This window comes from Haliotis cracherodii, unplaced genomic scaffold (assembly GCF_022045235.1).
Source record: "Haliotis cracherodii isolate W230 unplaced genomic scaffold, xgHalCrac1.p SCAF_14, whole genome shotgun sequence".
Taxonomy (NCBI): domain Eukaryota; kingdom Metazoa; phylum Mollusca; class Gastropoda; order Lepetellida; family Haliotidae; genus Haliotis; species Haliotis cracherodii.
This window is the reverse complement of record NW_027266269.1, coordinates 17,270,934-17,296,414: the sequence shown is the minus strand read 5'-3', so window position 1 is coordinate 17,296,414 and position 25,481 is coordinate 17,270,934. Positions and strand designations below refer to the sequence as shown.

The following is a 25,481-nucleotide window of genomic DNA, read 5'->3' as shown; positions in this document are numbered from 1 at the left end:
TGATGCTGCACTGAAGTATTATAGTTGATGGTTTGTTTAAATTCCCCTCAGACTGGGCACACATGTAGTTCATGAGTTTCTCACAGATTAAACAGTTGCAAAATTTTAGGCTCAAGCTACTGGTTCTCTTGCAGTGAAAATATAGACCTTTTGAACAATGCAGGTATTGATGTTAATTTGAAAATATGTTCTGCCAAGAAATTGTTCCGTCACTTTGTGGCAATGTGTCACTGAGGCCCTGAACACACCTATAACTTCTCTATATTTTGCCCCTGTGATCAGAGTGCAGGCAGTATTTGTTTGCTGTTGTGATTAGAGTGCAGTATTTGTTTACTGTTGTGATTAGAGTGCAGTATTTGTTTGCTGTTGTGATTAGAGTGCAGTATTTGTTTGCAACTGTGATTAGAGTGGAGTATTTGTTTGCTGTTGTGATTAGAGTGCAGTATTTGTTTGCCCCTGTGATTAGAGTGCAGTATTTGTTTGCCCCTGTGATCAGAGTGCAGTATTTGTTTGCCCCTGTGAATAGAGTGCAGTATTTGTTTGCCCCTGTGATTAGAGTGCAGTATTTGTTTGCCCCTGTGAATAGAGTGCAGTATTTGTTTGCCCCTGTGATTAGATTGCAGTATTTATTTGCCCCTGTGATTAGAGTGCAGTATTTGTTTGCAGACACGAGTTTCTTCAGATTTCCACTGGCGTGGATTCCATGGATGGCTTTCCTCAGTGGAAGTTCACAGAGATCGCACGGAAGGCAGAGGTCTCTCTAATGCCAGTGACTCTGGCTATTGTGTGGGTCATCATCTTCCTCCTCGTTGGCTTTGGAGGACGCTTCTGTGGATGGGTAAACTCTCGATGTAGTGCTGATAGCTACCTCACCTCAACCAAACACATGGGAATTTATGTAAACACTAGATGTAGTGCTAATAGCTACCTCACCAAACACATGGGAATTTATGTAAACACTAGATGTAGTGCTAATAGCTACCTCACCAAACACATGGGAATTTATGTAAACACTAGATGTAGTGCTGATAGCTACCTCACCAAACACATGGGAATTTATGTAAACACTAGATGTAGTGCTGAAGCTACCTCACCAAACACATGGGAATTTATGTAGCACTCCATGTAGTGCTGATAGCTACCTCACCAAACACATGGGAATTTATGTAAACACTAGATGTAGTGCTGATAGCTACCTCACCAAACACATGGGAATTTATGGAAACACTCCATGTAGTGCTGATAGCTACCTCACCAAACACATGGGAATTTATGTAGCACTCCATGTAGTGCTGATAGTTACCTCACCAAACACATGGGAATTTATGTAAACACTAGATGTAGTACTGATAGCTACCTCACCAAACACATGGGAATTTATGTAGCACTCCATGTAGTGCTGATAGCTACCTCACCAAACACATGGGAATTTATGTAAACACTAGATGTAGTGCTGATAGCTACCTCACCAAACACATGGGAATTTATGTAAACACTAGATGTAGTACTGATAGCTACCTCACCAAACACATGGGAATTTATGTAGTACTCCATGTAGTGCTGATAGCTACCTCACCAAACACATGGGAATTTATGTAAACACTAGATGTAGTGCTGATAGCTACCTCACCAAACACATGGGAATTTATGTACCGTATTTTCTTGAGTATAGTGCGCACCTATGTATAATGCGCACCCCCCTCTAGCGGGTTCAATATTTTGGAAAAAAAGAAATTTGAATATTATGCGCAGAAAATTTTTACACCGTACCCTTTCAGCGAAGTCCGGCAAACGAACGGGTGCTGAGAAACTTCGTCAGTACAAATTCGAAATTTGAGATAAAAAATCACCAGACATGTTTATTTACCGTTTAAATAGTATTTATTGTTCTGCTAGGCATTGTTTTATATTTAGGGATTAAGATTACCTTGCGTATTTTCTCGTAAACTAAGCTGGAAACAGCAATCAGCTGTACACACGTTTTCTTGGAATCGACCGGTGATTCGGTCAAGACACACCCAATCATATAACTTTATAAGATTTTTAATGCAAGGATCGGCAACAATTGTATCTGAAACTATTTTATTTATCAGGAATAATATATTCCATTATTTTCTTAATTATATGCAACCTTTACTAAATATATTTAAAATAATAATAACCCTAAGCGAAGCAGCTGATCGCTATTCCCGGGTATTATTTTTTACATGGAACATGTCTGACCAGTCACCGTCAAGGCTCACGCGCACGTGATCACGTGATCGCGAGAATTTCATGTTGACATAGAATCGTCAAACAAAAACAAATATGACTTTTAACGAGTCAAAGTATGTCATTTATGATATATGTATCCATTCTCTGTCAACTAAAGTTTGTTTCAAGGCGTCAATAGCGGTATTCTGACCGTGGTTGCTGTTAATAACGGTGAGTTGTGCGATCTTCCGATCGCTTCACACACGATTTCGCCGAAATTAATAAAAACAATATTATAAGGAATTTTGAATAAAATCAATGAAATAAGTTACAAACATAAGTCCAGATATACAAAGAACACTTTTTATAGCCAGACAGTGTAATTACATAATTATTTTGCGTACTTCAGTATGGATTTGTTGACATAGTATTCCCGGTGTTTCGTGCTCACGGTAATGTCTTTCCATGGGGGAAAAAAACATCCAAACTCATAATTTGTGTATAATGCGCACCCCCTTCTACACAGCTGTGTTTTTTTTTAAAAAAGTGCGCACTATACTCAAGAAAATACGGTAAACACTAGATGTAGTGCTGATAGCTACCTCACCAAACACATGGGAATTTATGTAAACACTAGATGTAGTGCTGATAGCTACCTCACCAAACACATGGGAATTTATGTAAACACTAGATGTAGTGCTGATAGCTACCTCACCAAACACATGGGAATTTATGTAAACACTAGATGTCGTGCTGATAGCTACCTCACCAAACACATGGGAATTTATGTAAACACTAGATGTAGTGCTGATAGCTACCTCACCAAACACATGGGAATTTATGTAAACACTAGATGTAGTGCTGATAGCTACCTCACCAAACACATGGGAATTTATGTAAACACTAGATGTAGTGCTGATAGCTACCTCACCAAACACATGGGAATTTATGTAAACACTAGATGTAGTGCTGATAGCTACCTCACCAAACACATGGGAATTTATGTAAACACTAGATGTAGTGCTGATAGCTACCTCACCAAACACATGGGAATTTATGTAAACACTAGATGTAGTGCTGATAGCTACCTCACCAAACACATGGGAATTTATGGAAACACTCCATGTAGTGCTGATATTAGGTTTCAGTGACAAATTCTAAGCCTCACATAGAAGAAATTGCATAGAAGTGAAATCTTTTCCTGTGGACATTGCATGGTGTCATAGAGGCATAGCCAGCAAAACGTTTGCTGTTTGATGGCAGGAGGGCAGTCTGACTCTACAAGGTCCCTTTCCTTTGCCAGGTGTTGTTCGTGATGGGGCCAGCTGCTCTGTCCTGTCTGCTTGCTGTCCTGGGCTATGGCTACACCCATCTTGACCGCTCCGCTGCCCTCTCCTACCTCAAGCAGGTGTACGCCTACAACTCAGAATACAGTGCTTTACGTGTACGTATAGACCACACCTACAACTCAGAATACAGTGCTTTACGTGTACGTATACACCACGCCTACAACTCAGAATACAGTGCTTTACGTGTACGTATAGACCATGCCTACAACTCAGAATACAGTGCTTTACGTGTACGTATACACCATGCCTACAACTCAGAATACAGTGCTTTACGTGTACGTATACACCACGCCTACAACTCAGAATACAGTGCTTTACGTGTACGTATACACCACACCTACAACTCAGAATACAGTGCTTTACGTGTACGTATACACCATGCCTACAACTCAGAATACAGTGCTTTACGTGTACGTATACACCACACCTACAACTCAGAATACAGTGCATTACGTGTACGTATAGACCACACCTACAACTCAGAATACAGTGCTTTACGTGTACGTATACACCACACCTACAACTCAGAATACAGTGCTTTACGTGTACGTATACACCACACCTACAACTCAGAATACAGTGCTTTACGTGTACGTATACACCACGCCTACAACTCAGAATACAGTGCTTTACGTGTACGTATAGACCACGCCTACAACTCAGAATACAGTGCTTTACGTGTACGTATAGACCACACCTACAACTCAGAATACAGTGCTTTACGTGTACGTATACACCACGCCTACAACTCAGAATACAGTGCTTTACGTGTACGTATACACCACGCCTACAACTCAGAATACAGTGCTTTACGTGTACGTATACACCACGCCTACAACTCAGAATACAGTGCTTTACGTGTACGTATAGACCACACCTACAACTCAGAATACAGTGCTTTACGTGTACGTATACACCACGCCTACAACTCAGAATACAGTGCTTTACGTGTACGTATACACCACGCCTACAACTCAGAATACAGTGCTTTACGTGTACGTATACACCACACCTACAACTCAGAATACAGTGCTTTACGTGTACGTATACACCACGCCTACAACTCAGAATACAGTGCTTTACGTGTACGTATACACCACGCCTACAACTCAGAATACAGTGCTTTACGTGTACGTATACACCACGCCTACAACTCAGAATACAGTGCTTTACGTCTACGTATACACCAACTTCTCTTGGATTGAATTATTACATTCTCTCAAAGCATATTTCATATACTCACCTATGATGTATGCACACACTGATGCGTGTTGTCCCTTGATAGAGCTGGCACCAGTCCCTTCTCGTGGTGATGAACTCGCTGCCCGTGTGGACGGTCATTGCTGCTACCATGGGCAAGATGTGTGGCAAGGGGAGGTCAATACGAAACATGTGAGTACCACTAAATAGCCCCATGGCTCCATGATAAAATGTCACAGCATCAGAGAGTACAGTTGTCATAGCCTGTGAACTTCATCTTCAACCTCTCTCTGTGCAGCACTTGGGTTCTCATGATCGGGGTCTACGCACTCTTCAGCCAGCTCCCTCCAATTGCCATGGCACCATATCTGGGTGACATGATCTTCAAACAGCAGAGTCCTGGCATGCAGAGTAAGTTTTTTTGTGATTCATGGCATACACAGTAGGTATTCACTGCAACACGTTTTACGGGGTAATTAAATGGACACCGTCAGTCTGTCCATTTCGTGCAAGATGTTGTTTAACTGTACAATATTGTGAACTGGTGCCTTTTGATATTTGGGTATTTTCAACAAAAATATTTTTATTTTCCAAAGCAACAACTTTGACTTAGGTTGGAAATGTCAGTAGTGCTAGTTTACAGCGCAGATCTTGAAAACTGTACAATATTTCTTCACCAAATTTAGATAGATAGATAGGGCTGGTGCCTTTTGATAGTTGAAGCAGCTGAGTTATTATTACTTAGGTCTGACTGGTGACTTGACAGTGTTATGTGAGCAGCATTGATACAGACAGAGAGCAGCTGTGATGATCCTGATGTGTACAGCTGTGATGATCCCTGTGTGTACAGCTGTGATGATCCTGTTGTACAGCTGTGATGATCCCTGTGTGAACAGCTGTGATGATCCCTGTGTGTACAGCTGTGATGATCCTGGTGTGTACAGCTGTGATGATCCCTGTGTGTACAGCTGTGATGATCCCTGTGTGTACAGCTGTGATGATCCCTCAGTGTACAGCTGTGATGATCCCTCAGTGTACAGCTGTGATGATCCCTGTGTGAACAGCTGTGATGATCCTGATGTGTACAGCTGTGATGATCCTGGTGTGTACAGCTGTGATGATCCCTGTGTGTACAGCTGTGATGATCCTGGTGTACAGCTGTATTGATCCCTGTGTGTACAGCTGTGATGATCCTGGTGTGTACAGCTGTGATGATCCCTATGTGAACACCTGTGATGATCCTGTTGTACAGCTGTGGTGATCCTAGTGTGTACAGCTGTGATGATCCTGTTGTACAGCTGTGATCATCCCTGTGTGAACACCTGTGATGATCCAGTTGTGTACAGCTGTGATGATCCCTGTGTGTACAGCTGTGATGATCCCTGTGTGTACAGCTGTGATGATCCCTGTGTGTACAGCTGTGATGATCCCTATGTGAACAGCTGTGGTGATCCTAGTGTGTACAGCTGTGATGATCCTCTTGTACAGCTGTGATCATCCCTGTGTGAACACCTGTGATGGTCCCAGTGTGTACAGCTGTGATGATCCCTGTGTGTACAGCTGTGATGATCCCAGTGTGTACAGCTGTGATGATCCCTCAGTGTACAGCTGTGATGATCCCTCAGTGTACAGCTGTGATGATCCCTCAGTGTACAGCTGTGATGATCCCAGTGTGTACAGCTGTGATGATCCCTCAGTGTACAGCTGTGATGATCCCTATGTGAACAGCTGTGATGATCCCTGTGTGTACAGCTGTGATGATCCCTGTGTGTACAGCTGTGATGATCCCTATGTGAACAGCTGTGGTGATCCTAGTGTGTACAGCTGTGATGATCCCTGTGTGTACAGCTGTGATGATCCCAGTGTGTACAGCTGTGATGATCCCTCAGTGTACAGCTGTGATGATCCTGGTGTGTACAGCTGTGATGATCCCTCAGTGTACAGCTGTGATGATCCCTGAGTGTACAGCTGTGATCATCCCAGTGTGTACAGCTGTGATGCTCCTGGTGTGTACAGCTGTGATGATCCCTGAGTGTACAGCTGTGATGACCCTGGTGTGTACAGCTGTGATGACCCTGGTGTGTACAGCTGTGATGACCCATTTTGTGTACAGCTGTGATGATCCCAGTGTGTACAGCTGTGATGATCCCAGTGTGTACAGTGGTGATGATCCCAGTGTGTACAGCTGTGATGATCCCAGTGTGTACAGCTGTGATGACCCTGGTGTGTACAGCTGTGATGATCATGGTGTGTACAGCTGTGATGACCCATTTTTTTTTAGCTGTGATGATCCCAGTGTGTACAGCTGTGATGATCCCAGTGTGTACAGCGGTGATGATCCCAGTGTGTACAGCTGTGATGATCCCAGTGTGTACAGCTGTGATACTCCTGGTGTGTGTTTGTGTGTTACAGAGGAGGTTGGGCCAGGGCTGGTGCTGTGGCAGATGCCGGCAGCCTTCACAGCTCTCAACATTCCACCCATCTACGCTTTCCTCTTCCTTCTCTCCGCATTCCTCTTCGGTCTCATGTTCTTGGTGAGTAGGGGAGTTGTGCTTGACTAAACGATAGCTAATTACCAGCTGTAAAACTTACTGTATGAGAGATTTGTAGGGAGACAATGAATAAACTGTGATTTACTGAGTTCAGCTGTACTGTAGTGATCAGACCTGTGTTTAACATGTATATTTTATGTTGTATGTTATTGGGGTGAAAAATTGTGCAGAACATCTGTACTGTGTATATCTTGGTCTGCAGTTTGTTTATCTATTTCAAACATGACTGCACGTGTAACTGTTAAATTGTGCAAATCTTTCATCATCATATCAACACGTTGATCAATATTAGCAGTAATTGGCTGTGTAAGTGAGTTGATCACCCAAATCAGATCTAATTCAACATACATAAAATAAATAAAATTTTCTTCAAGAGATTATGTTTTGGGGGGAAGACATCCAAGTGAGTGTTGTTATGTATGTCCAGGTGGTGGGCTCCTTGACCATAGTGGACAACATCATGGACAGTCTGGAGGAGTGGATAGACAAGAAGTGCTGCAGCAAGATCGTCATCCACCTGCTCATGACCTTTGTCATCATGTGTGTTGCTAAAGGCATGGGGATCCTACAGACAACCAAGGTAGAGACAAGGTTTGGGGGATCCTACAGACAACCAAGGTGGAGACAAGGTTTGGGGGGATCCTACAGACAACCAAGGTAGAGACAAGGTTTGGGGGGATCCTACAGACAACCAAGGTAGAGACGAGGTTTGGGGGGATCCTACAGACAACCAAGGTAGAGACAAGGTTTGGGGGATCCTACAGACAACCAAGGTAGAGACAAGGTTTGGGGGGATCCTACAGACAACCAAGGTAGAGACAAGGTTTGGGGGGATCCTACAGACAACCAAGGTAGAGACAAGGTTTGGGGGATCCTACAGACAACCAAGGTAGAGACAAGGTTTGGGGGGATCCTACAGACAACCAAGGTAGAGACAAGGTTTGGGGGGGATCCTACAGACAACCAAGATAGAGACAAGGTTTGGGGGATCCTACAGACAACCAAGGTAGAGACAAGGTTTGGGGGGATCCTACAGACAACCAAGGTAGAGACAAGTTTTGGGATCCTACAGACAACCAAGGTAGAGACAAGGTTTGGGGGATCCTACAGACAACCAAGGTAGAGTCAAGGTTTGGGGGGATCCTACAGACAACCAAGGTAGAGTCAAGGTTTGGGGGGATCCTACAGACAACCAAGGTAGAGACAAGGTTTGGGGGATCCTACAGACAACCAAGGTAGAGACAAGGTTTGGGGGGATCCTACAGACAACCAAGGTAGAGACAAGGTTTGGGGGGGATCCTACAGACAACCAAGATAGAGTCAAGGTTTGGGGGATCCTACAGACAACCAAGGTAGAGACAAGGTTTGGGGGGATCCTACAGACAACCAAGGTAGAGACAAGGTTTGGGGGATCCTACAGACAACCAAGGTAGAGACAAGGTTTGGGGGATCCTACAGACAACCAAGGTAGAGACAAGGTTTGGGGGATCCTACAGACAACCAAGGTAGAGACAAGGTTTGGGGGATCCTACAGACAACCAAGGTAGAGACAAGGTTTGGGGGGATCCTACAGACAACCAAGGTAGAGACAAGGTTTGGGGGATCCTACAGACAACCAAGGTAGAGACAAGGTTTGGGGGATCCTACAGACAACCAATGTAGAGACAAGGTTTGGGGGATCCTACAGACAACCAAGGTAGAGACATGGTTTGGGGGATCCTACAGACAACCAAGGTAGAGACAAGGTTTGTGGGGATCCTACAGACAACCAAGGTAGAGACAAGGTTTGGGGGGATCCTACATGCCAGCTGACCCTTTGTGTACATGCCAGCTGACCCTGTGTGTGTACATGCCAGCTGATCCTGTGTGAGTGTTTACATGCCAGCTGACCCTGTGTGTGTACATGCCAGCTGATCCTGTGTGAGTGTGTACATGCCAGCTGATCCTGTGTGAGTGTGTACATGCCAGCTGATCCTGTGTGAGTGAGTACATGCCAGCTGATCCTGTGTGAGTGAGTACATGCTAGCTGATCCTGTGTGAGTGTGTACATGCTAGCTGATCCTGTGTGAGTGTGTACATGCTAGCTGATCCTGTGTGAGTGAGTACATGCTAGCTGACCCTGTGTGAGTGTGTACATGCTAGCTGATCCTGTGTGAGTGAGTACATGCTAGCTGACCCTGTGTGAGTGTGTACATGCTATCTAACCCTGTGTGAGTGTGTACATGCCAGCTGATCCTGTGTGAGTGTGTACATGCTAGCTGACCCTGTGTGAGTGAGTACATGCTAGCTGACCCTGTGTGAGTGTGTACATGCTATCTAACCCTGTGTGAGTGTGTACATGCTAGCTGATCCTGTGTGAGTGTGTACATGCTAGCTGATCCTGTGTGAGTGTGTACATGCTAGCTGATCCTGTGTGAGTGAGTACATGCTAGCTGACCCTGTGTGAGTGTGTACATGCTAGCTGATCCTGTGTGAGTGTGTACATGCTAGCTGATCCTGTGTGAGTGTGTACATGCTAGCTGATCCTGTGTGAGTGTGTACATGCTAGCTGACCCTGTGTGAGTGTGTACATGCTAGCTGACCCTGTGTGAGTGTGTACATGCTAGCTGACCCTGTGTGAGTGTGTACATGCTAGCTGATCCTTTGTGTGTGTGTGTGTACATGCCAGCTGACCCTGTGTGTGTGTGTGTGTGTGTGTACATGCCAGCTGATCCTGTGTGTGTGTGTGTGTGTGTACATGCCAGCTGATCCTGTGTGTGTGTGTGTGTACATGCCAGCTGACCCTGTGTGTGTGTGTGTGTACATGCCAGCTGACCCTGTGTTCTGTTCTCCTTCAGGCAGGAATGTACTACTTCATCCTCATTGACCAGTCCATCTCCAAGCTTCAGTTTATCCTTGTCATACTGCTGGCATTCGGCCTGCTGGTTGTGTACAGTGAGTATCTCCAGCCCCTACCATTCACACTGGAAATGTTTACCTTGAACACTTCAACATGACGATCTGTGCCAGGTTAGGAAAATATCTGGGAGTGTGACATTGTCAGCTATGATTGACGTGTGCATATTCTTGACTCCCACATAAAGCTGTAATATATATACTGGTAAAAACAACATTATGTAGGTATATGATAATTATACTGTAAAGATGTTTGTTCTGTGATGTTCATGTTATATCATGATAACAGCTCTTGGTCCTTACCATTAAGGGACTGTGATATAGCTGGGATGTTGGTAAAAGTAGTGTAAAACAGCACTTTACTGAGGAAAGGTGCAAACATTATCGGTGGGGGAGCTTTTGCTGACATGTATAAAATTTCAGATCTTTCTCAGTCATGTCAATAACTGGTCTCTTACTCATCTACACTTGAGTGTAACAGTTGGCAGACCAATGTTATTTGTAAGGACAAGCTCCATCAGTGTAACAGTTGGCAGACCAATGTTATTTGTAAGGACAAGCTCCGTGAGTGTAACAGTTGGCAGACCAATGTTATTTGTAAGGACAAGCTCCATCAGTGTAACAGTTGGCAGACCAATGTTATTTGTAAGGACAAGCTCCATGAGTGTAACAGTTGGCAGACCAATGTTATTTGTAAGGACAAGCTCCATGAGTGTAACAGTTGGCAGACCAATGTTATTTGTAAGGACAAGCTCCATCAGTGTAACAGTTGGCAGACCAATGTTATTTGTAAGGACAAGCTCCGTGAGTGTAACAGTTGGCAGACCAATGTTATTTGTAAGGACAAGCTCCGTGAGTGTAACAGTTGGCAGACCAATGTTATTTGTAAGGACAAGCTCCGTGAGTGTAACAGTTGGCAGACCAATGTTATTTGTAAGGACAAGCTCCGTGAGTGTAACAGTTGGCAGACCAATGTTATTTGTAAGGACAAGCTCCGTGAGTGTAACAGTTGGCAGACCAATGTTATTTGTATGGACAAGCTCCATGAGTGTAACAGTTGGCAGACCAATGTTATTTGTAAGGACGAGCTCCATCAGTGTAACAGTTGGCAGACCAATGTTATTTGTAAGGACAAGCTCCGTGAGTGTAACAGTTGGCAGACCAATGTTATTTGTAAGGACAAGCTCCATGAGTGTAACAGTTGGCAGACCAATGTTATTTGTAAGGACAAGCTCCGTGAGTGTAACAGTTGGCAGACCAATGTTATTTGTAAGGACAAGCTCCATGAGTGTAACAGTTGGCAGACCAATGTTATTTGTAAGGACAAGCTCCGTGAGTGTAACAGTTGGCAGACCAATGTTATTTATAAGGACAAGCTCCATCAGTGTAACAGTTGGCAGACCAATGTTATTTGTAAGGACAAGCTCCGTGAGTGTAACAGTTGGCAGACCAATGTTATTTGTAAGGACAAGCTCCGTGAGTGTAACAGTTGGCAGACCAATGTTATTTGTATGGACAAGCTCCGTGAGTGTAACAGTGGGCAGACCAATGTTATTTGTAAGGACAAGCTCCGTGAGTGTAACAGTTGGCAGACCAATGTTATTTGTAAGAACAAGCTCCGTGAGTGTAACAGTTGGCAGACCAATGTTATTTGTAAGGACAAGCTCCGTGAGTGTAACAGTTGGCAGACCAATGTTATTTGTATGGACAAGCTCCGTGAGTGTAACAGTTGGCAGACCAATGTTATTTGTAAGGACAAGCTCCGTGAGTGTAACAGTTGGCAGACCAATGTTATTTGTAAGGACAAGCTCCATGAGTGTAACAGTTGGCAGACCAATGTTATTTATAAGGACAAGCTCCGTGAGTGTAACAGTTGGCAGACCAATGTTATTTGTAAGGACAAGCTCCGTGAGTGTAACAGTTGGCAGACCAATGTTATTTGTAAGGACAAGCTCCATGAGTGTAACAGTTGGCAGACCAATGTTATTTGTAAGGACGAGCTCCATGAGTGTAACAGTTGGCAGACCAATGTTATTTGTATGGACAAGCTCCATGAGTGTAACAGTGGGCAGACCAATGTTATTTGTAAGGACAAGCTCCGTGAGTGTAACAGTTGGCAGACCAATGTTATTTGTAAGGACAAGCTCCGTGAGTGTAACAGTTGGCAGACCAATGTTATTTGTAAGGACAAGCTCCGTGAGTGTAACAGTTGGCAGACCAATGTTATTTGTATGGACAAGCTCCGTGAGTGTAACAGTTGGCAGACCAATGTTATTTGTAAGGACAAGCTCCGTGAGTGTAACAGTTGGCAGACCAATGTTATTTGTAAGGACAAGCTCCATGAGTGTAACAGTTGGCAGACCAATGTTATTTGTAAGGACAAGCTCCGTGAGTGTAACAGTTGGCAGACCAATGTTATTTGTATGGACAAGCTCCGTGAGTGTAACAGTTGGCAGACCAATGTTATTTGTAAGGACAAGCTCCATCAGTGTAACAGTTGGCAGACCAATGTTATTTGTAAGGACAAGCTCCGTGAGTGTAACAGTTGGCAGACCAATGTTATTTGTATGGACAAGCTCCATGAGTGTAACAGTTGGCAGACCAATGTTATTTGTAAGGACGAGCTCCATCAGTGTAACAGTTGGCAGACCAATGTTATTTGTAAGGACAAGCTCCATCAGTGTAACAGTTGGCAGACCAATGTTATTTGTAAGGACAAGCTCCGTGAGTGTAACAGTTGGCAGACCAATGTTATTTATAAGGACAAGCTCCATGAGTGTAACAGTTGGCAGACCAATGTTATTTGTAAGGACAAGCTCCATCAGTGTAACAGTTGGCAGACCAATGTTATTTGTAAGGACAAGCTCCGTGAGTGTAACAGTTGGCAGACCAATGTTATTTGTAAGGACAAGCTCCGTGAGTGTAACAGTTGGCAGACCAATGTTATTTGTAAGGACAAGCTCCATGAGTGTAACAGTTGGCAGACCAATGTTATTTGTAAGGACGAGCTCCATCAGTGTAACAGTTGGCAGACCAATGTTATTTGTAAGGACAAGCTCCGTGAGTGTAACAGTTGGCAGACCAATGTTATTTGTAAGGACAAGCTCCATGAGTGTAACAGTTGGCAGACCAATGTTATTTGTAAGGACAAGCTCCGTGAGTGTAACAGTTGGCAGACCAATGTTATTTGTAAGGACAAGCTCCGTGAGTGTAACAGTTGGCAGACCAATGTTATTTGTATGGACAAGCTCCGTGAGTGTAACAGTTGGCAGACCAATGTTATTTGTAAGGACAAGCTCCATGAGTGTAACAGTTGGCAGACCAATGTTATTTATAAGGACGAGCTCCGTGAGTGTAACAGTTGGCAGACCAATGTTATTTGTAAGGACAAGCTCCGTGAGTGTAACAGTTGGCAGACCAATGTTATTTGTATGGACAAGCTCCGTGAGTGTAACAGTTGGCAGACCAATGTTATTTGTAAGGACAAGCTCCATGAGTGTAACAGTTGGCAGACCAATGTTATTTATAAGGACAAGCTCCATCAGTGTAACAGTTGGCAGACCAATGTTATTTATAAGGACGAGCTCCGTGAGTGTAACAGTTGGCAGACCAATGTTATTTGTAAGGACAAGCTCCGTGAGTGTAACAGTTGGCAGACCAATGTTATTTGTAAGGACAAGCTCCATCAGTGTAACAGTTGGCAGACCAATGTTATTTATAAGGACGAGCTCCGTGAGTGTAACAGTTGGCAGACCAATGTTATTTGTAAGGACAAGCTCCATGAGTGTAACAGTTGGCAGACCAATGTTATTTGTAAGGACAAGCTCCGTGAGTGTAACAGTTGGCAGACCAATGTTATTTGTATGGACAAGCTCCGTGAGTGTAACAGTTGGCAGACCAATGTTATTTGTAAGGACAAGCTCCATGAGTGTAACAGTTGGCAGACCAATGTTATTTATAAGGACGAGCTCCGTGAGTGTAACAGTTGGCAGACCAATGTTATTTGTATGGACAAGCTCCGTGAGTGTAACAGTTGGCAGACCAATGTTATTTGTAAGGACAAGCTCCGTGAGTGTAACAGTTGGCAGACCAATGTTATTTGTAAGGACAAGCTCCAGTCAGTGTAACAGTTGGCAGACCAATGTTATTTATAAGGACGAGCTCCGTGAGTGTAACAGTTGGCAGACCAATGTTATTTGTAAGGACAAGCTCCGTGAGTGTAACAGTTGGCAGACCAATGTTATTTGTAAGGACAAGCTCCATGAGTGTAACAGTTGGCAGACCAATGTTATTTGTAAGGACAAGCTCCATCAGTGTAACAGTTGGCAGACCAATGTTATTTGTAAGGACGAGCTCCGTGAGTGTAACAGTGGGCAGACTAATGTTATTTGTAAGGACGAGCTCCATCAGTGTAACAGTTGGCAGACCAATGTTATTTGTAAGGACAAGCTCCGTGAGTGTAACAGTGGGCAGACTAATGTTATTTGTAAGGACGAGCTCCATCAGTGTAACAGTTGGCAGACCAATGTTATTTGTAAGGACGAGCTCCGTGAGTGTAACAGTGGGCAGACTAATGTTATTTGTAAGGACAAGCTCCGTGAGTGTAACAGTTGGCAGACCAATGTTATTTGTAAGGACAAGCTCCATGAGTGTAACAGTTGGCAGACCAATGATATTTGTAAGGACAAGCTCCATCAGTGTAACAGTTGGCAGACCAATGTTATTTATAAGGACAAGCTCCATGAGTGTAACAGTTGGCAGACCAATGTTATTTGTAAGGACAAGCTCCGTGAGTGTAACAGTTGGCAGACCAATGTTATTTGTAAGGACAAGCTCCATGAGTGTAACAGTTGGCAGACCAATGTTATTTGTAAGGACAAGCTCCGTGAGTGTAACAGTTGGCAGACCAATGTTATTTATAAGGACAAGCTCCATCAGTGTAACAGTTGGCAGACCAATGTTATTTATAAGGACAAGCTCCATGAGTGTAACAGTTGGCAGACCAATGTTATTTGTAAGGACAAGCTCCATGAGTGTAACAGTTGGCAGACCAATGTTATTTGTAAGGACAAGCTCCGTGAGTGTAACAGTTGGCAGACCAATGTTATTTGTAAGGACAAGCTCCATCAGTGTAACAGTTGGCAGACCAATGTTATTTATAAGGACAAGCTCCATGAGTGTAACAGTTGGCAGACCAATGTTATTTGTAAGGACAAGCTCCGTGAGTGTAACAGTTGGCAGACCAATGTTATTTATAAGGACAAGCTCCATGAGTGTAACAGTTGGCAGACCAATGTTATTTATAAGGACAAGCTCCATGAGTGTAACAGTTGGCAGACCAATGTTATTTGTAAGGACAAGCTCCATGAGTGTAACAGTTGGCAGACCAATGTTATTTGTAAGGACAAGCTCCATCAGTGTAACAGTTGGCAGACCAATGTTATTTATAAGGACAAGCTCCATGAGTGTAACAGTTGGCAGACCAATGTTATTTGTAAGGACAAGCTCCGTGAGTGTAACAGTTGGCAGACCAATGTTATTTGTAAGGACAAGCTCCATGAGTGTAACAGTTGGCAGACCAATGTTATTTGTAAGGACAAGCTCCGTGAGTGTAACAGTTGGCAGACCAATGTTATTTATAAGGACAAGCTCCGTGAGTGTAACAGTTGGCAGACCAATGTTATTTGTAAGGACAAGCTCCATGAGTGTAACAGTTGGCAGACCAATGTTATTTGTAAGGACAAGCTCCGTGAGTGTAACAGTTGGCAGACCAATGTTATTTATAAGGACAAGCTCCATGAGTGTAACAGTTGGCAGACCAATGTTATTTGTAAGGACGAGCTCCATGAGTGTAACAGTTGGCAGACCAATGTTATTTGTAAGGACAAGCTCCGTGAGTGTAACAGTTGGCAGACCAATGTTATTTGTAAGGACAAGCTCCGTGAGTGTAACAGTTGGCAGACCAATGTTATTTGTAAGGACAAGCTCCATGAGTGTAACAGTTGGCAGACCAATGTTATTTGTAAGGACAAGCTCCATCAGTGTAACAGTTGGCAGACCAATGTTATTTGTAAGGACAAGCTCCATGAGTGTAACAGTTGGCAGACCAATGTTATTTGTAAGGACAAGCTCCGTGAGTGTAACAGTTGGCAGACCAATGTTATTTGTATGGACAAGCTCCGTGAGTGTAACAGTTGGCAGACCAATGTTATTTGTAAGGACAAGCTCCATGAGTGTAACAGTTGGCAGACCAATGTTATTTATAAGGACAAGCTCCGTGAGTGTAACAGTTGGCAGACCAATGTTATTTGTAAGGACAAGCTCCGTGAGTGTAACAGTTGGCAGACCAATGTTATTTGTAAGGACAAGCTCCATGAGTGTAACAGTTGGCAGACCAATGTTATTTGTAAGGACAAGCTCCGTGAGTGTAACAGTTGGCAGACCAATGTTATTTGTAAGGACAAGCTCCATGAGTGTAACAGTTGGCAGACCAATGTTATTTGTATGGACAAGCTCCATGAGTGTAACAGTTGGCAGACCAATGTTATTTGTAAGGACAAGCTCCATCAGTGTAACAGTTGGCAGACCAATGTTATTTGTAAGGACAAGCTCCATGAGTGTAACAGTTGGCAGACCAATGTTATTTGTAAGGACAAGCTCCATCAGTGTAACAGTTGGCAGACCAATGTTATTTATAAGGACAAGCTCCATGAGTGTAACAGTTGGCAGACCAATGTTATTTGTAAGGACAAGCTCCGTGAGTGTAACAGTTGGCAGACCAATGTTATTTGTAAGGACAAGCTCCATGAGTGTAACAGTTGGCAGACCAATGTTATTTGTAAGGACAAGCTCCGTGAGTGTAACAGTTGGCAGACCAATGTTATTTGTAAGGACAAGCTCCATGAGTGTAACAGTTGGCAGACCAATGTTATTTGTAAGGACAAGCTCCGTGAGTGTAACAGTTGGCAGACCAATGTTATTTGTAAGGACAAGCTCCATGAGTGTAACAGTTGGCAGACCAATGTTATTTGTATGGACAAGCTCCATGAGTGTAACAGTTGGCAGACCAATGTTATTTGTAAGGACAAGCTCCATCAGTGTAACAGTTGGCAGACCAATGTTATTTGTAAGGACAAGCTCCATGAGTGTAACAGTTGGCAGACCAATGTTAGTTGTAAGGACACACTCCAGTTAGTGTAACAGTGGGCAGACCAATGTTATTTGTAAGGACAAGCTCCAGTCAGTGTAACAGTTGGCACACAAATGTTATTTATAAGGACAAGCTCCATGAGTGTAACATTTTGCAGACCAATGTTATTTGTAAGGACACACTCCAGTCAGTGTAACAGTTGGTACACTAATGTTATTTATAAGGACAAGCTCCATGAGTGTAACAGTTGGCACACTAATTTTCTGTTTGTGTTTCAGTTAAGCAGAACTTTGCCCTGGCCGAGAGGATAATCATGGGTCTGTGGTTCATTGTCTCTGCAGTCTTCACAGCGGTGAGTTCACAACTGTCAGCTGATACACTGTAGCTCTTGTACTGATACCACTGTGGACATACAGACACATCATCTATAATCCACTGTAGCAGTTGCATTGACTGCTCCCCTAAAGGGTCTTTGGTTTATATGTTTCTCTACTCCTCGCAGGGTATGTGGTTCACGCTGTTCCTGAAGACGAGGGACCGTGACCTGATCTACGAGGAAGACAACTACACGTTCCCCGAGCCCTGGAAAATTGTGAGCTGGTGCATCGCTGTCCTTCCCTACATCGGCATCCTCCTGGGGGCGCTGCACACACTGTTCACCACACACGGACCTGGGGTATGCCACACACACACACAGTGCACACACACATCACAGGGATGATGACGCCTTTTGCCTGCAGTTGGGTACTGGTACTTTTGATGACGCCGAAGCTTTGTCTGCAGTTGGGCACTGGTATGGTTGATGACGCCCAACCGTAGTCTGCAGTTGGGCACTGGTATGGTTGATGACGCCCAACCTTAGTCTGCAGTTGGGCACTTGTACGGTTGATGACGCCCTACCTTAGTCTGCAGTTGGGCACTTGTACGGTTGATGACGCTCAACCTTAGTCTGCAGTTGGGCACTTGTACGGTTGATGACGCCCAACCTTAGTCTGCAGTTGGGCACTTGTACGGTTGATGACGCCCAACTGTATTCTGCAGTTGGGCACTGGTTCGGTTGATGACGCCCAACCGTAGTCTGTAGTTGGGCACTGGTTCGGTTGATGACGCCCAACCTTAATCTGCAGTTGGGAACTGGTACAGTTGATAACGCCCAACCTTAGTCTGCAGTTGGGAACTGGTTCGGTTGATGACGCCCAACCTTAGTCTGCAGTTGGGCACTGTTTCGGTTGATGACGCCCAACCGTAGTCTGCAGTTGGGTACAGGTACGGTTGATGATACCCAAGCTGTTTCTCATACAGCTGGTGACTACTACAACGAAAGTGTAACCATGTTAGTGCAGACACTTTTTACTCTAGGCATGGCTGACATTATTGTAGGAGCAGAGATGAGGGACAGTCAGTAATACCAGCGCAACAATAGTTTCCTTGCAGCAAGCACTGATTCTGTCATTTTCAGTTAAATGTTTACTTTTTGCATTGCAATTCAACACAATTACAGTTTTGAAAATTTATGCTTTGAAAGCATTCTTGTTGGAAAAATATAATTTTGGATTTCCAGCCGTTTCTTACCAACTGAATAAGGATGATGGTATTATGATGATTATATTTACATATATAATGTCCAGGTTTTGTAGAGTGCTGGACTTAAAGTAACATACGTGAGATGTGAGGCATGGTACTGAAACAGACGGGGATAAAACCATGTACCAAGTACTTCCTTATGGCCTTGTGCTGCAGTTGGGATATTGTAGCTCCATTAACCACATGATCAACTGACAGTTTAAGGCCTCTGTTTTCCTTGTCTAAGTTTTGCCTTCCGACATATACTTTCAGTTCTTCACTAAGTGTTGCTGTGGCGTCACAGAGCGGGTGCGTGAACACGAGGATACTGAACATGAGGAGACCCTGATGGCGTATCACCCCCCTCCCCCCGAGCCCACCGCGCCCCCCTATATGCAGACATACATGGAACACAGCTACCCCATGGATGACCTGGGTTATAACCCCAAGTACGACTATGACCCCCCGGAGACGGAGCCATTGACAGCTTCCAATCACTGTACACGCATCTGATGCTGCATCAACAGCTGGCCTGAGCACACACGTCTGGCTGCCTGTGTCCCAGGTCATCTCCACACTGATGCGAGTGTTCCTCCCGAAGTCTCCCGAATCTCTAAATGCATATGTTGACAGTATTTGTTACTTCATGTCACCGGTTATATCACAGTGTGTTGTTGCCAGTCGTCAGGATTGTGGGTACATTGAGCAGAGGGATCTGATGCAGCTGCTTAATGATGTGCAGGGGGAGACAACTCAGTTCCATGTGTTCAAGAATGTGTTCTGTCCCGAGTGCACTGTACAACACCGTGGTGATAGAGACACCACATCGTCAACATGGCTGGTGACGAATAGTTGTTTTGATTCCACTTTTCATCAATTGTATGAGAAACATGTTTAATGTGGAAGTGAAACTTCACACAAGGACAGGACCTACTTTCTACTTTTGGCTACAAAGACAGCAGTGTCTCTTATTTCTTATTTAAGTCCTCGAGATTCCATCGCTCTCAATGTGAATATGTCATCAACATCCATCTCCAGAAGCAATGGCCGACCTGTGCCGACCTGTGCCGACATGCTTGTGATGTGTGAGGTTGTCGTCACTAGCATCATGTGACAATGGGAGCTGCCTGCCTGGTCACACTCAGACACTCAGCAGATGCTGTCAATTCACCTTTTTGATATTACATGCAATTCTTTTACAAAAACTTCCTCATGCTATTTTGTCCATCTGTCTCAGTACTTACTGTTGTGTGTTCGTGATCAACACTGATTCTACCTGGGCCTTTAAGACAAGTTGTACCATAGAACTATTTAAAGTTTTTACTATAGAACTATTTAATTTTGTACTAGAGAACTATTTAAGGTTCTACTATAGAACTATTTAAGGTTATACCATAGAACTATTTAAGGTTCTACTATAGAACAATTAAAGTTCTACTATAGAACTATTTAAGGTTCTACTATAGAACTATTTAAGGTTCTACTATAGAACTATTCAAAGTTCTACTATAGAACTATTTAAAGTTCTACTATAGAACTATTTAAGGTTCTACTATAGAACTTTACAGTATCCATACTTTGTGTTTCGTGTCTAGATTCCCTTTCACATTGATACCACAGACTTCACAATCATACACAGATGTGTGTATCACATACCACTGTACAAAAGAACATTTACAGGGGGCGGAAGTGTTTGTTTTGTTAAGGACTGGCTAATGTCTTGCCCCATGGTCTGATTATTATTTTGGGAAGGAACTATGCTGGCCATTGGTGAGTCAGGTACACCCCCACTCACTCACTCACTCACTCACTCACTCACACTGGCAGCATTACATTTGTACTAAATACTTATACACATTTCTGTTTTTGATTAGCTATTTGTGACCATATTAACGAGGGGTGATACAATACAGCAAGGTCATGATACAATACGTATCACGATACATAGGAAACGATATGATACATATCGTTATATACATATTTACGTCAGATTGCATGGAAACTTCTCGACTATAAATATTTCTGAGATATGGAAAAGCTAGCTGAAGACACATGTTCGTAGCTGCTATTTTTAGCAGAGGACTTGGAATGCTAATAACCTCACATTTTGAGATATTTGACTAACAAAATCGCTGGGGTGTCTTTGAACGAGTAGTTAATAATATATTTTAGCAAGTGTATAGATTTGTATCAGTACAGAAGAAAACATTTCATGTATTGTATCATTGCATGAAAACTTATGATGCACGGTGCACTGATGTATTGTTTCACCCCTAATATAAGTCTTCGGGAGTCTTCATTCATGGCAGTGTTTTCATGAGCACAATTTAAGAAAGTCATGCAACATTTCAAGTAAAGGTGGTTTTGTTTTCGCCCTTAACCGTTTAGAAATGAAAGTCTATCAATTAAAACACATACTAATGATACTGTAAATTATTTCTTTTACCATGGCAACAGTCTCCTGGATATGTTGCAATAAATATGACTCATGTTTTGAATGGTGTGTCGACCTGCCTGCAACAGTTGATGGTGACCACCAGGTTACATGCCAACATGACACAAGAGGCAGACATCTCAGTGGATGACCACCAGGTTACATGCCAACATGACAGGAGAGGCAGACCTCTCAGTGGATGACCACCAGGTTAAATGCCAACATGCCACAAGAGGCAGACCTCTCAGTGGATGACCACCAAGTTACATGCCAACATGACAGGAGAGGCTGACCTCTCAGTGGATGACCAACAGGTTACATGCCAACATGACAGGAGAGGCTGACCTCTCAGTGGATGACCACCAGGTTACATGCCAACATGACACAAGAGGCAGACCTCTCAGTGGATGACCACCAGGTTACATGCCAACATGACAGGAGAGGCATACCTCTCAGTGGATGACCACCAGGTTACATGCCAACATGACACAAGAGGCAGACCTCTCAGTAGATGACCACCAGGTTACATGCCAACATGCCACAAGAGGCTGACCTCTCAGTGGATGACCACCAGGTTACATGCCAACATGCCACAAGAGGCTGACCTCTCAGTGGATGACCACCAGGTTACATGCCAACATGACACAAGAGGCTGACCTCTCAGTGGATGACCACCAGGTTACATGCCAACATGCCACAAGAGGCTGACCTCTCAGTGGATGACCACCAGGTTACATGCCAACATGACAGGAGAGGCTGACCTCTCAGTGGATGACCACCAGGTTACATGCCAACATGACAGGAGAGGCATACCTCTCAGTGGATGACCACCAGGTTACATGCCAACATGACAGGAGAGGCATACCTCTCAGTGGATGACCACCAGGTTACATGCCGACATGGCACAAGAGGCAGACCTCTCAGTGGATGACCAACAGGTTACATGCCAACATGACACAAGAGGGATACCTCTCAGTGGATGACCACCAGGTTACATGCCAACATGACACAAGAGGCTGACCTCTCAGTGGATGACCACCAGGTTACATGCCAACATGACAGGAGAGGCTGACCTCTCAGTGGATGACCACCAGGTTACATGCCAACATGACACAAGAGGCTGACCTCTCAGTGGATGACCACCAGGTTACATGCCAACATGACAGGAGAGGCAGACCTCTCAGTGGATGACCACCAGGTTACATGCCAACATGACAGGAGAGGCATACCTCTCAGTGGATGACCACCAGGTTACATGCCAACATGACAGGAGAGGCAGACCTCTCAGTGGATGACCACCAGGTTACATGCCGACATGGCACAAGAGGCAGACCTCTCAGTGGATGACCAACAGGTTACATGCCAACATGACACAAGAGGGATACCTCTCAATGGATGACCACCAGGTTACATGCCAACATGACACAAGAGGCTGACCTCTCAGTGGATGACCACCAGGTTACATGCCAACATGACAGGAGAGGCTGACCTCTCAGTGGATGACCACCAGGTTACATGCCAACATGACACAAGAGGCTGACCTCTCAGTGGATGACCACCAGGTTACATGCCAACATGACAGGAGAGGCAGACCTCTCAGTGGATGACCACCAGGTTACATGCCAACATGCCACAAGAGGCATACCTCTCAGTGGATGACCACCAGGTTACATGCCAACATGACAGGAGAGGCAGACCTCTCAGTGGATGACCACCAGGTTACATGCCGACATGGCACAAGAGGCAGACCTCTCAGTGGATGACCACCAGGTTACATGCCAACATGACACAAGAGGCTGACCTCTCAGTGGATGACCACCAGGTTACATGCCAACATGACAGGAGAGGCAGACCTCTCAGTGGATGACCACCAGGTTACATGCCGACATGGCACAAGAGGCAGACCTCTCAGTGGATGACCACCAGGTTACATGCCAACATGCCACAAGAGGCAGACCTCTCAGTGGATGACCACCAGGTTACATGCCAACATGACACAAGAGGCTGACCTCTCAGTGGATGACCACCAGGTTACATGCCAACATGACAGGAGAGGCAGACCTCTCAGTGGATGACCACCAGGTTACATGCCAACATGACAGGAGAGGCAGACCTCTCAGTGGATGACCACCAGGTTACATGCCAACATGACAGGAGAAGCTGACCTCTCAGTGGATGACCACCAGGTTACATGCCGACATGACACAAGAGGCAGACCTCTCAGTGGATGACCACCAGGTTACATGCCAACATGACACAAGAGGCAGACCTCTCAGTGGATAACCACCAGGTTACATGCCAACATGCCACAAGAGGCTGACCTCTCAGTGGATGACCACCAGGTTACATGCCAACATGACACAAGAGGCTGACCTCTCAGTGGATGACCACCAGGTTACATGCCAACATGACAGGAGAGGCAGACCTCTCAGTGGATGACCACCAGGTTACATGCCAACATGACAGGAGAGGCAGACCTCTCAGTGGATGACCACCAGGTTACATGCCAACATGACACAAGAGGCAGACCTCTCAGTGGATGACCACCAGGTTACATGCCAACATGCCACAAGAGGTTGACCTCTCAGTGGATGACCACCAGGTTACATGCCAACATGACAGGAGAGGCTGACCTCTCAGTGGATGACCACCAGGTTACATGCCAACATGACAGGAGAGGCATACCTCTCAGTGGATGACCACCAGGTTACATGCCAACATGACAGGAGAGGCAGACCTCTCAGTGGATGACCACAAGGTTACATGCCAACATGACACAAGAGGTTGACGTCTCAGTGGATGACCACCAGGTTACATGCCAACATGAAAGGAGAGGCAGACATCTCAGTGGATGACCACAAGGTTACATGCCAACATGACACAAGAGGTTGACCTCTCAGTGGATGACCACCAGGTTACATGCCAACATGACAGGAGAGGCAGACCTCTCAGTGGATGACCACCAGGTTACATGCCAACATGACACAAAAGGTTGACGTCTCAGTGGATGACCACCAGGTTACATGCCAACATGAAAGGAGAGGCAGACATCTCAGTGGATGACCACAAGGTTACATGCCAACATGACACAAGAGGTTGACCTCTCAGTGGATGACCACCAGGTTACATGCCAACATGACAGGAGAGGCTGACCTCTCAGTGGATGACCACCAGGTTACATGCCAACATGACAGGAGAGGCAACTGCCTGAGCCAGATATAATACCAAAGAAGTTAGTTTTTTCTCTCCTGACTGACTTAATGATGATGGTTAACAAAAGTCAACCTATAATTATGCCATATTTCATACCTTATAATTCCAATACTTATCTGCCACAAATTACTTTCATGTAAACAAACTCATCACACAGTGACACTTTGTCATACATTATTGCAATAGGATTTCTTTTTCCATTTTTAGACTGGACAAGCTGGGTATGTTTACACCTTGTCTTGTCATCATGTACTCACAGCTAGATTTTTTTATCTTTATTTGCATGTGGAATAGTAGTACAAGTCCTGTAGACATGTAGACGTGACTAGTCCTTCAGTACATCCTGACCTGGGACCCATGCATGTTCTCTATGTACATATGGAGGCACAAATCAACAATTGTTTTGTACAAATGTTCATGTCCGTTTTTATACATAATACATATTTTGTATAGCACATTTTACATGTGACGTCGTCTCCTGTTTCTGTGAGGGGCTGTCAGTGTGTTTGCCTGGTCTGTACATACATGTGTATTGTCTGTTGGGGTAAATTGACGGCGACGCTCTCCGCTCGGTCCACAGCTACACTTAATCAGTCAGGACAGTTTTATCAGTTATACACCTGGAAAACAGCACTGCTTACAACATAGTTCCACAGGAAACAGACATGGTTTACTTATTCCCATTCTGTGTTAATGTTATGAAAAAACACGTTTTGTATATGTTGTGAAACATTCAAACTGAAATACAAAAATCAATGATCTGTTTACCTGATTGCCTGATTATCTGATTATCTGTTTATCTGTTTACCTGATTGCCTGATTATCTACTTACAGTTTAGGGCCGACCGTTTCCTATTCTGTTGGGGGGTGGCAGGGCGGGGTGGCAGGGCGGGGTGGCAGGGCCTGGGGTTCGGTATCCAGATTAGATAGTT

The 25,481-nt window shown here is 44.4% G+C and overlaps 1 protein-coding gene across 7 annotated transcripts in view; it reads left to right on the top strand.

The window, feature by feature from the left end:
* LOC139461041 (sodium-dependent proline transporter-like) overlaps window positions 1–24,309 on the top strand; it is a 97,784-nt gene extending 73,475 nt beyond the window's left edge. For 4 of the 7 annotated variants that reach the window (XM_071242542.1, XM_071242543.1, XM_071242544.1 and 1 more), the window contains 10 exons: window positions 667–838; window positions 3,497–3,637; window positions 4,828–4,934; window positions 5,041–5,153; window positions 7,155–7,276; window positions 7,722–7,874; window positions 10,132–10,228; window positions 17,618–17,691; window positions 17,842–18,015; window positions 19,176–24,309. In XM_071242542.1, coding sequence (XP_071098643.1) covers window positions 667–838; window positions 3,497–3,637; window positions 4,828–4,934; window positions 5,041–5,153; window positions 7,155–7,276; window positions 7,722–7,874; window positions 10,132–10,228; window positions 17,618–17,691; window positions 17,842–18,015; window positions 19,176–19,415 — 1,393 coding nt within the window. In that variant the 3' untranslated portion in view covers window positions 19,416–24,309. The remainder of the gene's footprint in view (window positions 1–666; window positions 839–3,496; window positions 3,638–4,827; window positions 4,935–5,040; window positions 5,154–7,154; window positions 7,277–7,721; window positions 7,875–10,131; window positions 10,229–17,617; window positions 17,692–17,841; window positions 18,016–19,175) is intronic. The other 3 variants (XR_011652868.1, XR_011652867.1, XR_011652866.1) reach the window with 3 other exon arrangements.
* The last annotated feature ends 1,172 nt before the right edge of the window (window positions 24,310–25,481 follow it).